General features: G+C 48.3%; 4 protein-coding genes across 6 annotated transcripts; 3 read left to right on the forward strand and 1 right to left on the reverse strand.

Annotated features, from left to right (window-relative positions):
• The first annotated feature begins 244 nt into the window (after positions 1-244).
• LOC6600991 lies at positions 245-1,288 on the forward strand. Its single transcript, XM_002026141.2, has 3 exons — positions 245-394; positions 796-935; positions 1,000-1,288. The coding sequence occupies exons 1-3, from the start codon at positions 325-327 to the stop codon at positions 1,153-1,155; spliced, it is 366 nt and encodes a 121-aa protein (XP_002026177.1). The 5' UTR covers positions 245-324; the 3' UTR covers positions 1,156-1,288.
• Positions 1,289-5,063: 3,775 nt separating this feature from the next.
• On the reverse strand, positions 5,064-8,282 carry LOC6600992 (filaggrin). Its single transcript, XM_002026142.2, has 4 exons — positions 8,129-8,282; positions 7,948-8,004; positions 6,541-7,800; positions 5,064-6,483 (listed from the first exon to the last, which is right to left on the reverse strand). The coding sequence occupies exons 3-4, from the start codon at positions 7,608-7,610 to the stop codon at positions 5,166-5,168; spliced, it is 2,388 nt and encodes a 795-aa protein (XP_002026178.2). The 5' UTR covers positions 7,611-7,800; positions 7,948-8,004; positions 8,129-8,282; the 3' UTR covers positions 5,064-5,165.
• Positions 8,283-8,743: 461 nt separating this feature from the next.
• Positions 8,744-10,217, forward strand: LOC6600993 (aldose reductase). Its single transcript, XM_002026143.2, has 6 exons — positions 8,744-8,847; positions 9,007-9,174; positions 9,241-9,413; positions 9,477-9,621; positions 9,685-9,882; positions 9,941-10,217. Exons 1-6 carry the CDS (start codon positions 8,770-8,772, stop codon positions 10,130-10,132), a joined length of 954 nt encoding a protein of 317 aa, XP_002026179.1. The 5' UTR covers positions 8,744-8,769; the 3' UTR covers positions 10,133-10,217.
• Positions 10,218-11,280: 1,063 nt separating this feature from the next.
• Positions 11,281-13,299, forward strand: LOC6600994 (transmembrane protein 267). 3 transcript variants are annotated; one of them, XM_026993938.1, is made up of 3 exons: positions 11,281-11,654; positions 11,842-12,295; positions 12,355-13,299. In XM_026993938.1, exons 2-3 carry the CDS (start codon positions 12,002-12,004, stop codon positions 12,760-12,762), a joined length of 702 nt encoding a protein of 233 aa, XP_026849739.1. In that variant the 5' UTR covers positions 11,281-11,654; positions 11,842-12,001; the 3' UTR covers positions 12,763-13,299. The 3 variants fall into 3 exon arrangements, with proteins under 3 accessions (XP_026849739.1, XP_026849738.1, XP_002026180.2); XM_026993937.1 differs by having other exon boundaries at positions 11,879-12,295; XM_002026144.2 differs by having other exon boundaries at positions 11,898-12,295.
• Positions 13,300-13,638: the final 339 nt, after the last annotated feature.

A 13,638-nucleotide genomic window follows, 5' to 3' on the forward strand; every position in this document is an offset into this window, starting at 1 on the left:
ACCGCCGACAGCTTCATTACCAGCCATCATCGGAGCCATCATCATTCTGGCTCTTACTCTGACTCTGCCTCTGCCTCTGCCTCTCACGCTGCCTCTCACTCTCACTCTGCTCACTCTGTTCCCACGATTCTGATGCTGCCCCTGAAGCTTTAGCTGCCTCTGCTGATGCTACCCATGAGTAATTTGCCAAGCAAAAGTTGATTGCGGCTGGAGTCGAGTCGGATTTAAGCCCAGCTGCTGACCGATCTATCTTGAGTCGAGAGTCTGGAGTCACGTTGATCGCATGCCAAATACACAGCCGCAAAGAGTCAACAAAAGCTAGCCATGGCCAAGAACACCCATATCGCTGCAGCTGTCGCACTGCTACTGCTGGCCCTCTGCAGTTTCATTCAGGGTAAGTAAACGCAAGCTCAATGCATTTGGACAATATATTAGCACTAAATGTGATTAAACAGATTTATGGGACATCTGTTTTGAGAATCACATTTCTATTGTTTGTGGGGCGAGTCGAAACAGGTTTTCGATGACTTACCGTCCCCCCCAGAAAGCGTAAGAATCGGCTGTGGCTCAGGGGCGTAGTTTGCGCAGGGATCGGGTAACACTCTTAGGTTTGCTGAGACCCCACAGAGCTCTCGGCTCGTTAGTCATAATTACGCTTTGCCGTGATTCAAGGCTTCCGGGTGTATGTCATAGCCAAGGCAAGAGATTAGCCAACTGATAAAAAGACCAGCAACAGCGACAGGCAAAAGCGAAATAATTTAATGTGTAATTTAATTGTAATTAAATTTTTCGTAGCGGCGCCCTATCAGGAGCTGGAGCCCCGCAAAGGTCATGTGCCCGTCTACATTCGCCACGGTAATGAACCTTTGAGCGAAATCCATCCCGGTCTGGCCGAGGCCTTTAAGGAGGGTCAGTCCAAGGCACTCGTGGCCGAGGTAAGATACAACCATACCTCTTTATCATGATTTACTCAATGACGGCCTAAAACCCTCCACTCAGAGCCTGGTCACCGAGATCCCCGAAGCGGAAACTTCACGCCCAGCAAGCGGTGAAGCCCCATCCACAACACTTGCGCCTTCCAATGAGAGGAGCACCACAGAGTCGGATATAGCCAGCTTTAAGACCATCAAAGCAACGGAACCGGCAATGGAGTAATGCAATTGAATAAATACAAAATTGTTGCTAAACTTCTTTAGTTTACAAGTTAATTCCATCAAATAAAACCCCATAGACAAGGCGAAGTTCTAGGCCTAGTGCCGAAAGCAGTGCCAAGAAAGCTGAACAAATACTCTGACAAAAGTGGACGCATAATGAGAAAACATCTTTCAATCCTAGATGGATCCAGAATCGAAGTAAGTCCGTTGATATGTTTACTATATAGAGAATCTGCATCTGAGCTTCTGGCAGAGTTTGTGCCGAGGTTTTCAGCACTATTCCCTCCCAGTGTGGGTGCCGTGTTTAAATGAATTTCCGACTCGAAGTCGAGTCGAGTCCCAAGCTCGTTAAGAGCTGCACAAGTTTCACACATTCAATGGAAATTATTTCGGTCCCTTCGCCTCCGTCTCCAATTCCGTCGCCGAAATCGCCTTAGAGCTTTGTGTGTGATTTACTTGTTGGGCCCATTAGGGAGCGGACAGGGTCAGACGGGGGCCCAATGGACAGGAGCGGACAGGAGCGGACAGGAAGTGGATGCTGGATGCTGGATGCTGGATGCTAGATGCTGGGAGCTGTGGCGCAAACGTTTGTAATTAATATAATGGCAACGGCTGTGTGGCAATGACGATGGCAAAGTAAAACTCCAAAATGGCCTACACACGTTGCGGTCTCCGTCTCTGTCTCCGTGTCCCCGCAGATGTGGTAGCTGGAAGATGGGAGGATGGGGGGCAGATGGGTTGGTTTGGTGCTAGGGGCTGGTTACGAGGCGGACTGGGTGATTGGGGGCGATCACAAATTGTTGTTTCATTGTCTCTGTGTCGGCGCGGAGGCTGTCTAACGAGCAATAAAACTAAATACATACACATAAAGTTAATTATAAAAGGGCAACGGAAATGGGAGCACCCAGACTATTGAGCTGTGGATGCAAGTGATGGATTAACCAAGATGGAGCTGCCCCAGCAGTCCGGAGGAGTCCGGAGCAGTCTGGAGCAGTCCGGAGCACTCCGGAGCGGACTATCTTCAGACGAAATCAGCGCAAAAGAGACCCCAACGAGGGCTGCAATCAAGGGGGCATTAAAACCAAAATGGAAGCGAAATGGAAAAAGAAGAGCAGCAGAAAAAAACGATGGAAACTATGCGTAGTAAAAGCGAGTTTTATGGGGCATCCTCGTTTAAGGAACTGCTGCTGAATTTAAATTTTCCTTTGCGCTTGCTGCACTCCCACACAGACACACACACGCACAAGTAAGGATACGGACACACATATACGCAGACGTACACGTACACGTACACGTACACCGACATAAAGAGAAAGACGGTTAAAGGACGGACAGAAGGACAGAAGGATGCCAGGTCCGTGTGCTTGTATCATTGTGTGCGTTCGAGCGCATTCAACCTCAAAATGAATAATTGCATATGCTTCAATGATTTGCGACTTTATTCGAACGCCAGCAAGCTCCACCTACAAGCTGCTCGCTCGCTGCCAATACTTTAAAGACCACTAGAGTCGGTGGTCTCGGCTGCCTCGCCTTCGGTTAAAGGCCAAGAGTTCAATTGCAGAAAATAGACAGAAAGAGGACAGGACAGGACAGGACAGAACAGGACAGGGGACCGTTCCATCCCCATCCTGGCTAATTTGAAAATTGCTCGCTTAATTGCGATGCTGCTCAAACGAGCGCTTAAACAATAATCGAGTTAACGATTATGTGAACGATTATCGCCATTTTTACACCAATGCCAATACTAAGGATTATTGGCTGGCCATTAACAGGAGCTCCAATTCCAATCCCAATTCCAATCCCAATCCCAAACCCACTCGCAATACCCCAAACACCCACAACTCCCAATGATACTCGGGGGTCGTCCGACTGAGCTGGGTTCCACTTTATTGGGTATAATGTGCACACATTTCCAGCTGCTTGTGGTATCAACCCAGCAAACTGCCCAATATGCCGCCACCGGTGCCGCCTCCGGTGCCGCCGCCGGTGAGTCCGGGCAGGGAAATGAGATTGCCCAGCAAGGGGTTTCCATTCAAGTTGAGGAGGCAGCTGTCAAAGCATTGCAACGTATAGTACATGAGCGAATGCCACTAGCCAGGGACTGGCGGCAGAACGGATGTTACCACTTACCGCAGATCCAGCCGAATGACGTACTGACAGGCCCACTCTCGGAGGCACTAGAAATGCCCACAGCAAACTCGATTTAAGCTCGATTCACCAATGGATTGGGTTAATCTGCACTTACCCGTAGAGTTTCAGGAGATGGCTTGGGGCAAGTGCCTCCGCCACCACCACCACCACCGCCTCCGACACCACCGCCTCCGACACCACCTCCGCCACCGCCACCGCCACCTCCACTACCATGTTCCGGAGTTTGTACGGGAACAGGAACTGGTACAGGCACAGGTACAGGTACAGGAACTGGTACCTTCTGGATTGGAGCCGAAGGCTGCTCCCAGGGATTCTAATTATTCAGATATTACTGGTTCGAAGATAACGCTGCGTTCTGTTGTTCGACAGATTTCACTTACCGTGTGAGCCGATGCCAGGGCGATGAAGCCCAGGACAGCCAAGGAAAGCAGGAATTTCCTCATATCAGCTTATACAGGAACGAATAGGAACTATCCACTGATATCGATGCCATGCCTGCCAGCCCATTATATAGTAGTAGTCGACATCCCACAGTCCCATCCCACAGGTGTTTCGATGACCCACATGCGACAGATACACTCGCGACAGAGAACCATTGTTGGAGCTATCAATACAACATTGGTTTCACGACCTATATCTGAATGACTCAAGAATGACTACAGAAAAAATAAAAGGGTTTTTGCTTTAGTTAATACTCGTATACAATACATTTATTTTTGGTGAATACTCTTCGGCTGAACGATATTAATGAAGAACATTTGCTAAATCTACTTAATCTACTGGCCATAAAGCAGTCTGGTTCTGATAAATACGAAGACGAAGGCGAAGGCGGCATAGGATCTTCCACCAGATCCTTGGGCTTGATGAAGTCCTCGTTGGCGACCAATGCTCCTTATCACGGCATTGGCCGTGTCCCTGTCGTAGATATTATTTCAAATCTTGTCATAGTCCAAGGATCCTTGAAGGGGATGACAGTACCGCCAGTAATCTCAACTTCATCCTTACTGAAGTCCCCGATTATTTGAACAGAATCACGGTCGCCGAAAGCACTGTCAAGCACGACCGCCAAACGACAAATTTGATGATCTCTACGCAGCCATTGCTACAGCTAAGACAATATTCCAATCAGAAATCAAAACCCAACAAAATAAGACACAGGCAAGTTTAATTGATTTTCTATATATTTCAATTAATTTGATAATCATAAATATTTTATTTATTCGTAATGCAAACCATGTACAATTACATAAATAGGTAGGTTCATTTCAATTTCAATTTCAATTGTTCTGTGTGGTTTTTTGTGGTTTGTTTGGCAACTAGTTATACAATATATATGGCATGTATACACATGCACATTACAATAACTAATTGTACAATAATTCATCTAATAATACCATTGTGTATAAGAGTAATATGAACGATCGGTTGCTATTTGATTACGAGTAGTAGTACAATGTCAATATAAATATCAATATCTTTATCAGTATCAATATCAATATCAATGTCAATATAAATTTAAATATGAATATCAATGGTGTAATTGATCTGCAATTGATGCAGCGAAGGAGGAGAAACGCACATCCATAATCGTAACTCTTAATTCTGAACTCTGAACTCTGAATTCCGTTTACGTTTCTATTTCCGTTTCCGTTGTACAGGTAGGTGATTCTAATCATGCTATTACACTTGAACTTGAACTTGACTTCACTTTTGAGCCGTGTATACATATACACATATTGATATATGCATTATTTTAGTATATATTACTATATAGTTGTGTATATATTGTATGCGGTTGTATCGGGGTACTTGCAAGAGACAAAATACTCGCTAAGAATCAATCTTGAAAGTGCTCTTCTATCAGTGCAGATGGGCGGCCACCTTCTTGCAGTTGCATAGCCATTTGATGATCCGCGCGTTCCGCTCCACGATCGAGGGCGGTTCCGAGGGGCGATAGGTCTGTGTGGTCTGCGGCTGGGTCTCGGTGCTGTCGGGCAGTCGCATCGAGTCCACGGTGCTCACGTCCGAAAAAAACACCGTGCTGGAGTCGTCGGAGTCGGTCTCCGGATTGTGCTGCCTGCGCGGCTGGCTATAGATCTCGTGGAAGGCCTCGTCATTGAGACCGAGCCGATCGAAGAACTTCTCCAGCTCCGAGATGCTGGCATTCAGAGCCTCACGCTCCATCTCCATGCTGTGAGCGCTGGCATAGCTGGCATCTGCCGAGAAACCTTTGGGGAAGAACACATTGTCGTGATCCACGCTTCCCCGGTGCTGCTTGTAGGCAGCCAATACACCGGCACTAGGTCCTCCACCACCTCCCATCTCCACGCCGCTGCTGTTGATGGGCGATGTACGCGGCTGGGGCTGCACCGGCAGTCGGTTGCGGTTCTTGAAGCGGATGCAGCGCTGCCGCTTGAACTGTATGGGCGGTGGACTAATGTCGTCCACGGAGGGTGCCGACCCGGGACTCTGCACCAAGGAGCTCTGCGAGTGATTGATGCTCGTGTAGCCCTGCGAGCTAGTGTGCAGCTGCTGGCTGGAGGAGCTCGAGTACCGTGGCGTCTGCGTCTTCATCCTTGGTGACGGTGGCGTGGGCGTGTAGTCATCCTGGAAGGCCTCCGGCACCTCTGGCGTAGGCGTGAAGTTGAGCAAATAGTCAGAGGCCGCCGCATTGTCATAGCCGCTCAAAGCAGCCGTATCCTGCTTGCAACGACAGTCGATGCAGTCGGTATTGCGCCCGTTCAGCGACGGATAGTCCGCGCCCGGCGTCACATATCCGCAGTAGGAGTTTGCACTGTGCTGGGTCGAGGAGCCGCTATCCCGTCTCGTGGCCGCCACCAGGGTGCAGCAGTTCTTGATGGTGCCACTCGCTGTGCCCACATTGGGCTCCCGCTGCCGCTCGCGCTTGTAGCAGGGCTCGCTGCGGTGCGTGTAGTGGCCGGAACTGCCTCCTGAATCGCGATTAATGGAGGACTCGCCGGCAGACTTGATGGAGCGGTTGCCGCGGCTGCAGCAGCTCAGGATCTCGCTGTGCGGCGAGTGCCGACTGATCTGGGTGTGCAGATCCGGCAGTGACTTGTGGCTGTTGATGTTGAAGTCCCCGCCAGCGTACGGAGTCCGCTCCTCCGGCGCATGGGGCACCTCGTGCGAGTGCGAGTAGGAACGCTGGTAGTTGTACCTGAGAAGAGAGCAGATCTCAATCCCAATTCAATATATATGATGGCTGACGACTCACCTGTAGCGATCATTGTTGGCCTGTCCCGACTTGGCGGCATACTCGGCCGGCGGACTGATTGGTCTGTAGTTCTCGGTTAGCACGAGCGGCTCCTCGCCGCCGCTGTTGTAGGCGGAGGAGTCCCTTCCATAACCATGCGATGGCATGTAGAGGGGTGGGGGGATCCTCAGGGCTCCACCTGGGCCGGCTCCCCCCTCGTCCTCCCCATAGTCTGTAGGCAGCAGTTCGGAACTGCCGTCGTTCAGTTCGTGGCGCCGCAAGGTACCGCCATTCCTCTCCTTGACGGCCTCCGAGCCGAGCAACATGCGCAACTTCTGCTGCAGCAGATTGTTGTTGACAGCGGCGCCCCCAGCACGACCTTGGGCTTGGCCATGACCGTGTCCGTGCCGATGCTGGTGGTGCTGATGCGGATGATGGTTGTGCATGTACTGCTGGGCCTGCTGGAGCTGCTGCTGCTGGTGCTGCTGCTGTCGGGACAAGCTCATGTAGCGGCGATCCTCCAGATCATCGTAACCCTGGGAGTTGTAGTGACCGCTGCCGCCATGGCCGTGACCGGCATGGCCACCGTGTGCCTCCTCCGGGCGTCGACCCCGCTTAGAGCCGGCTCCATTGTTGCCACCGTTCCGATAGCCCGACTGCTGCAGCCGCTCGAAAACCGCATCCGACTTGATGTAGAACGGCTTGGACTCGGCCAACAGTTCCACCGCAGACTTGCGCTTGCTGTAGTGCCTGCCGCCGTGGTAGAAGGCGGCATGATGGCCCCAATAGCTCCGACTCGCCGCTGCCGTCTCCGGCAGAGCAGATGCTGACAGCGGACGCTGACCGGATGACATGTAGATCGGCCCGTTGCCATACGCACCGTCGCTGGGCATGCTTACACCCATGCCGCTGCCAAATATCTGCTGGCTGGTCGCGTAAAGCGTCTGGCTGGCCGTCCGCGAATACTTAGGCATGGTGGTGTACATAGCAGGCCCCGACGAGGGCGTGGACCCGTGATGGGCGCCCGGCGAGCTACTGCCATTGCAGGAGCGCTGTCGCGGACTGCTGCAGCCATGAACCACGGCGGCCATTCCCAGCAAACGGAGCAATCCGAGTGGCCTCCACTGGCAGCCTTGAGGTTTCACAAGGTGTCACTGTTGCTGTCACCTGCTGCTGTCTCTTCTTCAGCTTCTGCTTTTGCTTCTGCTGCGTCTCGGCCTCGACTGGGTTGAGACTCCGACGGGGGCTGGGGCATGCGCAGTTGTAGGCGTGATGCGTATACTGAAATTACAATACATTAATTTTCAGCTCTGCCCTAGACTTGCACTGCTCTCAGACACAACCAGACCAAGCCAAAATGAGGACTCGGCATGCACTTGGAGACAAGGGCTGGCTGTCTATCTACCTGGCGTGACTTGGTCTATTTACCTTCGGGGTATTTATAGATATCCCAGATGCCGTTTTATCCTTAGCAGACTTTTCCTTCTGCAAAGCAATTCGAAGGGTTTTAGGTGCCACCAATCTCACAAAAGTCACATTTAACCCACACTTTATCAACACTCTATTAAGCTAAGCTTCGAATTCTTCAAAGAAAACGCGAAAAACTCACCAGACAATACAAAAATTCCTTCAGTCTCGGCCGCGACGGTTGCAAGGTCTACTAAATTGTGCCTCTTTGAATAACAGATGTTGTACCACTTCCATTCGTTCCGTTTCCGCAGCTAAAGCTCAATCATGCGCCCCAGCGACAGAACAGAAGCTTATGATTGAAGCTAGTTCATGTGGTAAGCTTCTTTCTATGCGGTATTCGTAGGGTAAATGGAGACATTATGTTCCTTTGGATGTACATATCTAACAGGCAGAAGAAAGCGTTTCCGAGGAGTCCTGCGTATCAAAAGCTGAGATATAGCCGTCGCTACGAACTCTGCAATTTCAGAAGTTAAGGCCACACGATTTTACATTAAATTGTAAATTGTAAATTTTAGTGAAAAAACACTTACATACTTACTTTTACTTAAATTTGCAGAAATCCGAATTGCGATAATCGTATGGCGAGTCGCTGTAAAAGCATACCTGTTGAAAATATAATGAGACAGTTCTTTAATAGCCGTTAAAAAGCTTATTCAAAGCTACCTGGTGCTTTTGAAAGCCCAAGAGCTTTCGCCAAAACTTTTTCAACTTAAGCACGAACACGTTCGTTCTAAAGCAAGATGTGGAAGCAATCATTCCGATTCTAACGCTGCTTCCGAAATGTCTGCTGGAAAAATCCCGTACGTTAAGCACAACAACGGCACCCAGATCCAAGCAATTGGACTGGGAACCTACACGGTAAGTGGAAACGACAGCCCAGCCCACGTCAACGGATCACGTCTCGCTATCGATCAGGGCAATAATTATGCTTATCGGTCGAAAGGCGGCTCAAATGCCAGACGCGTACAGTTGTTGTTGTATATCTCACTTTAAAATTACTTTCCAATTGTCCGGCAGTCGTTGGGAGGCGATTGCGAGCGGGCTACGCTGCATGCCATAGATGTGGGCTACCGACACATAGACACCGCCTTCTTCTATGAGAACGAGAATGAGGTGGGCGCGGCCGTCAGCAAGAAGATAGCCGAGGGGGTCATCAAGCGCGAGGACATACACATCACCACAAAAGTAGGTATCCTTTGCATATGGTGGGTGCAGTGCAGTGATGCAAACTGACGCTGACGTTTTCTCTAGCTGTGGTGCCACTTCCATGAGCCGAAGAGGGTGGAGTATGCTTGCCGCAAGACTCTGCAGAACTTTGGGCTGGAGTACGTGGACCTGTACCTGATGCACTGGCCCTACTCCTACGTCTACCGCGGCGACAGCGAAATGATGCCCACAGATGCCAAGGGCGAGGTCGAACTCAAGTGAGATATCGTTATCAGATGTAGTCCAGAGGTAGGCACTTATCTGGAGTTTTCTTATTACAGCGACATTGATTATCTGGACACCTGGCGTGCCATGGAAAAGCTGGTCGAGCTGGGCCTCACCAAAAGTATCGGCGTTTCCAATTTCAATTCCGAGCAGCTGACGCGCCTGCTGGCCAATTGCAAAATCAAGCCAATCCACAATCAGGTGAGTCGATTGCGGTTGGGCGTTGGATAACACTTGCATCAACACATATGTACTCCTGGACAGATCGAATGTCACCCCGCACTGAACCAGAAGAAACTGATTGCCTTGTGCAAGCAGCACGACATTGTGGTCACCGCCTACTGTCCGCTGGGCAGGCCCGATCCGGCCAAGAAGACGCCCAACTACATCTACGACGCCAAGGTGCAGGCCATTGGGGACAAGTACAAGAAGTCAACTGCCCAGGTGGTGCTCCGCTATCTGGTACGTACTGTTGTAGCCAGCAGTGTCACAGTTGATTCTGACTCTTTGCCTTCCACAGATTGAAATTGGAGCTGTGCCGCTGCCCAAGTCCTCTAATCCGAAGCGCATTGAGGAGAACTTCAAGGTCTTCGATTTCAAATTGGATGCCGCTGACCATGCCATCCTGGACACGTACAACACTGGCGAGCGTCTCATTCCCATGGAGCATGCCATTAAGAACAAGAATTATCCCTTCAATATTGAGTTTTAAGCTTGAATATTGAATGAATATTGTTGATATTAAAATTTTTAAAGATTGATATAATAACCAATATACTTACATACATATATACACACGCTATAGTCTTATCATTTTAAAATGATCTTTTTAAACTTGCGAGAGAGAGATAGAGAGAGAGCTTTTCTCATACCACACTACTTTATTACTCTGGAAATAAACCAAAACGGAATGGAAAATTCCGTTCTATCAGACACACTGGCACATGTCCACACACATGCTTGCATTCATTTTAGAGCAGGAAATCTGATTGGTTTGGTGAATAACAAATACACCGCACCAGCATCTTGATTATGTATTCTATTTTGGCAAAACATTTCTGGTTTAATTTTCACATGCTTGGCGCCTGCAATCAGCTGATGTGCTACCATTCATCAGTCGGTGGTTCTCACAGCGCTGCCAGACTGGTGGATAAAGGTAAAAGCAGCTGTTCGAAACAACAAGCAACAACAATTCAAAACCTAAAGAAAACAACAGAAAAAGCCATTTTTAATCGGCTATAAAAAGTGGTATGGACAACAGGAAGAAACAGCCAAGGCAAGTTGCAGTGCTCGTACGCACCTCACCTCGCAGTGTTTTTTGAAGACTTTGTCTTCAAGCTATATATATTTGGCTAATTAGTCATTACTCCAATGGATTCCATTTAAATCCTTGTCGCTCATTCACTTTCAAACAATGTCGATTTGGCGCTCAAGTTTGGTGGGACTTGGTCTCTTTTTTTCACTGATTGCCATTTTCCTCGCTACAATGTCGCCTTTTTCAGCCCAACAATGTCACTACATTCTATACTCACCTACGTTTTCTTACGTTTTATTAGTTTGACCTTTTTGGCTAAAACCTTTTTTTAGACAAAATCCAATAAAAGCCAGTCAAGTAGAAAATTGATTCATTAATCGAACGAAATTATGTGTGTGGGGCTAAACGTTCTATCCAGCTAATAATGTTCGACGGAATATCAAAATTGAGGAATATGTATAAATTCGTCAGTATATTTACGGTATATTTTTAAAATGAGATGGTATATTTTGGTATATTTCTGAGGGTCGGACTGTATATTTGATCGATAAATCCGATAAATAAATCAATAGGGCCAGGCAAGAGGTAAACACGATTTTTGGACGGTTTTGGTAACTGCTGGCCTGCTTGGCAAAATAAAATGGCATTTGTACGCGATTTCGTTTGCTGACTGATGACTGCTGTACTTGGTCCTTGCCAAACACCAGACACGCGGCGGACAAAAAGAAAGTCCTGTGCAGCGGGGAACCGCTGGCTCTGACGTGCTCACATTCAACCAGGAGACGAGAAGCGTCTACTGGATGGCAAGAAGCGACAGATACTGATTGTACTGGAGAGACTGGAACACCGGGCACATAGATCAAGACGGCGGGTCAGAGCCGCAGCCTCGTTCGGGCACTCGTGCGTACATTCGCTGCTGGTGCTCTAGATCGAAAGCAGAAGTCACAGCATCAAGCGTTCGCGGGCAAATGACACAAAGGTGAGCCTCTTGGCCAACTCTGGACAGCCATAGCGTAGCCATTGACACAGCGGGGAGGGTAGGCGGAGAGTAGTGACATGAAAAAAGGCTGTATATTGTTTCTCAGTGGACAGGCAGATAGTCATTTATTTATTTATTTATTATTATTAATTAATTATTATTTATTAATTATTATGACGCTTTTAAGGTAAATCTAATGTAATCGAAAAACATCGATGTTCCAGAAAAAATACTTGTAGACAGAGCCTTCCATTCAATCCGTCCAACAGCCTCCTCCCAAAAACGCAAAATCAAAGTAGAGCAACGACTCCCGGCTGCGGCTACAACAGAAACAACTCCAAAAATCGATGCCCCACTGCCACATAATGGTCTATATGCGAATTGTGCTGACAACCTTGGTGACCGTAACGTGCCTGTTGGGGGACAACTTCGTGGAGCTTACGCAGCATCCGCTGCTGAAGGCCCTGGCGGACAATGCTACGCACGCCGCCATCGGCGCCCTCACCGGCATCGCCTTTTCGATGCAATTCTACGAGCGAACCACGCAACTATTTGGCTGGATATTGATTTTCACATGTTTCGTAGTGTCATCGTTCATTGACTTGGATCACTTTGTGGAGGCCCGTTCGCTGTACCTGGAGGTGAGTAGCCGTTCGAAGGGGATACTCTTTGATTGATTGATTGTCTATGTTCATTGCAGGATGCCACCAATCTGTCGCGTCGTCCGTTCCTGCACTGTTCCAGCATCATCCTGGTCATGTTGCTGTTCTACATATGCACCGCGTGCCTGAACTACTTCCGCACCAGCCTACTGCTGGGCGCCCTGCTCTGTGCCTTCATCACACATCACACGCGTGACGCTGTGCGTCGCGGCTACTGGTTGTGTCCCATGGGACACACGGATCGCGTGCCGCAGCTTGCCTACATCATAATCACGATCATGACGCCTCATCTGTTGGGCTGTCTGCACGCCCTCTGTCGCAGTGTCCTGGTGCTAAACTTTTTGGGGCAATACGTGAAATTAAGCGAATGCAATTACCGCGGTGGATCCGGGTCAGGGTCAGGGTCGGTCTGTTTGAACGCAAACTATCGTTATATGCAGGTGTAAGGGGATTAACGATTTACCTTGTGATACGAGAACGTACTGCAAAATCATCAAATGGTGAATGCAAATGCTTTTTAGGCTTCAAGCGCATTAGATTAGCTTTAACATTGGATCAGCTAGAAACCAATTACTTCCACACTACAGGACACAATTTTAGATACTACAATTAGTTTTATTCGAGTACCTTTTGGGAACTGTGATTCCCGTCCAATCGATATGATAGTTTTGTCCATTAACTAGCGTAGGTTTTTACTAGACTCTAAATACAGATAATATCCGAATTGTGATATGTAGTTGATAGTGAAACTAGTGTAACGAGCATAGCGCACAACAAATCAGTTTTTCAACTTCCAACTTTGACTCAATATCGTAGGCAGGCCTTACTTATAGTAAATAGTATTATGTATTAAGCCATTTTAATCTATCCTAGCCGAAAGTATAATAAATCCAAATAATTGCCTTAAACTGAAGTGCTGTCTCAACAGCCTTCGAATCACGGCCAACATGCCAGCATACAAATACAATCTACCATTAATCCTATTGATTTCTGCTCACCTCATAGTTTTTTCTTTTTTGTTTCTCGCGGGCCAAATTAGTTGCCATTTACAAATTGGCCCGTGCCCAGTGCAAAAGGTCTAATGGATGGCCTTCTCTCCCAAGGAATACCATCATAAATAGCACTGATTTAATTTTTCCTAAAACTGCTGGGAATCAACTGCGTTGATTCTTCCACATCGCGGTGGCTATTTTTAAAAAGTTTCATTTTAAATGTTCTCCATTCCAAATAAGTCACAATTCGATTGAAAAACTTCCCATTAGGCATACAAAAGAGGGGGGTTTTCGAAATATTCCTCCGCCGTTCAGTATAAAACATGGGCG

Source organism: Drosophila persimilis, unplaced genomic scaffold, assembly GCF_003286085.1.
Source record: "Drosophila persimilis strain 14011-0111.01,24,50 unplaced genomic scaffold, DperRS2 tig00000977-arrow-arrow-pilon, whole genome shotgun sequence".
NCBI lineage: Eukaryota > Metazoa > Arthropoda > Insecta > Diptera > Drosophilidae > Drosophila > Drosophila persimilis.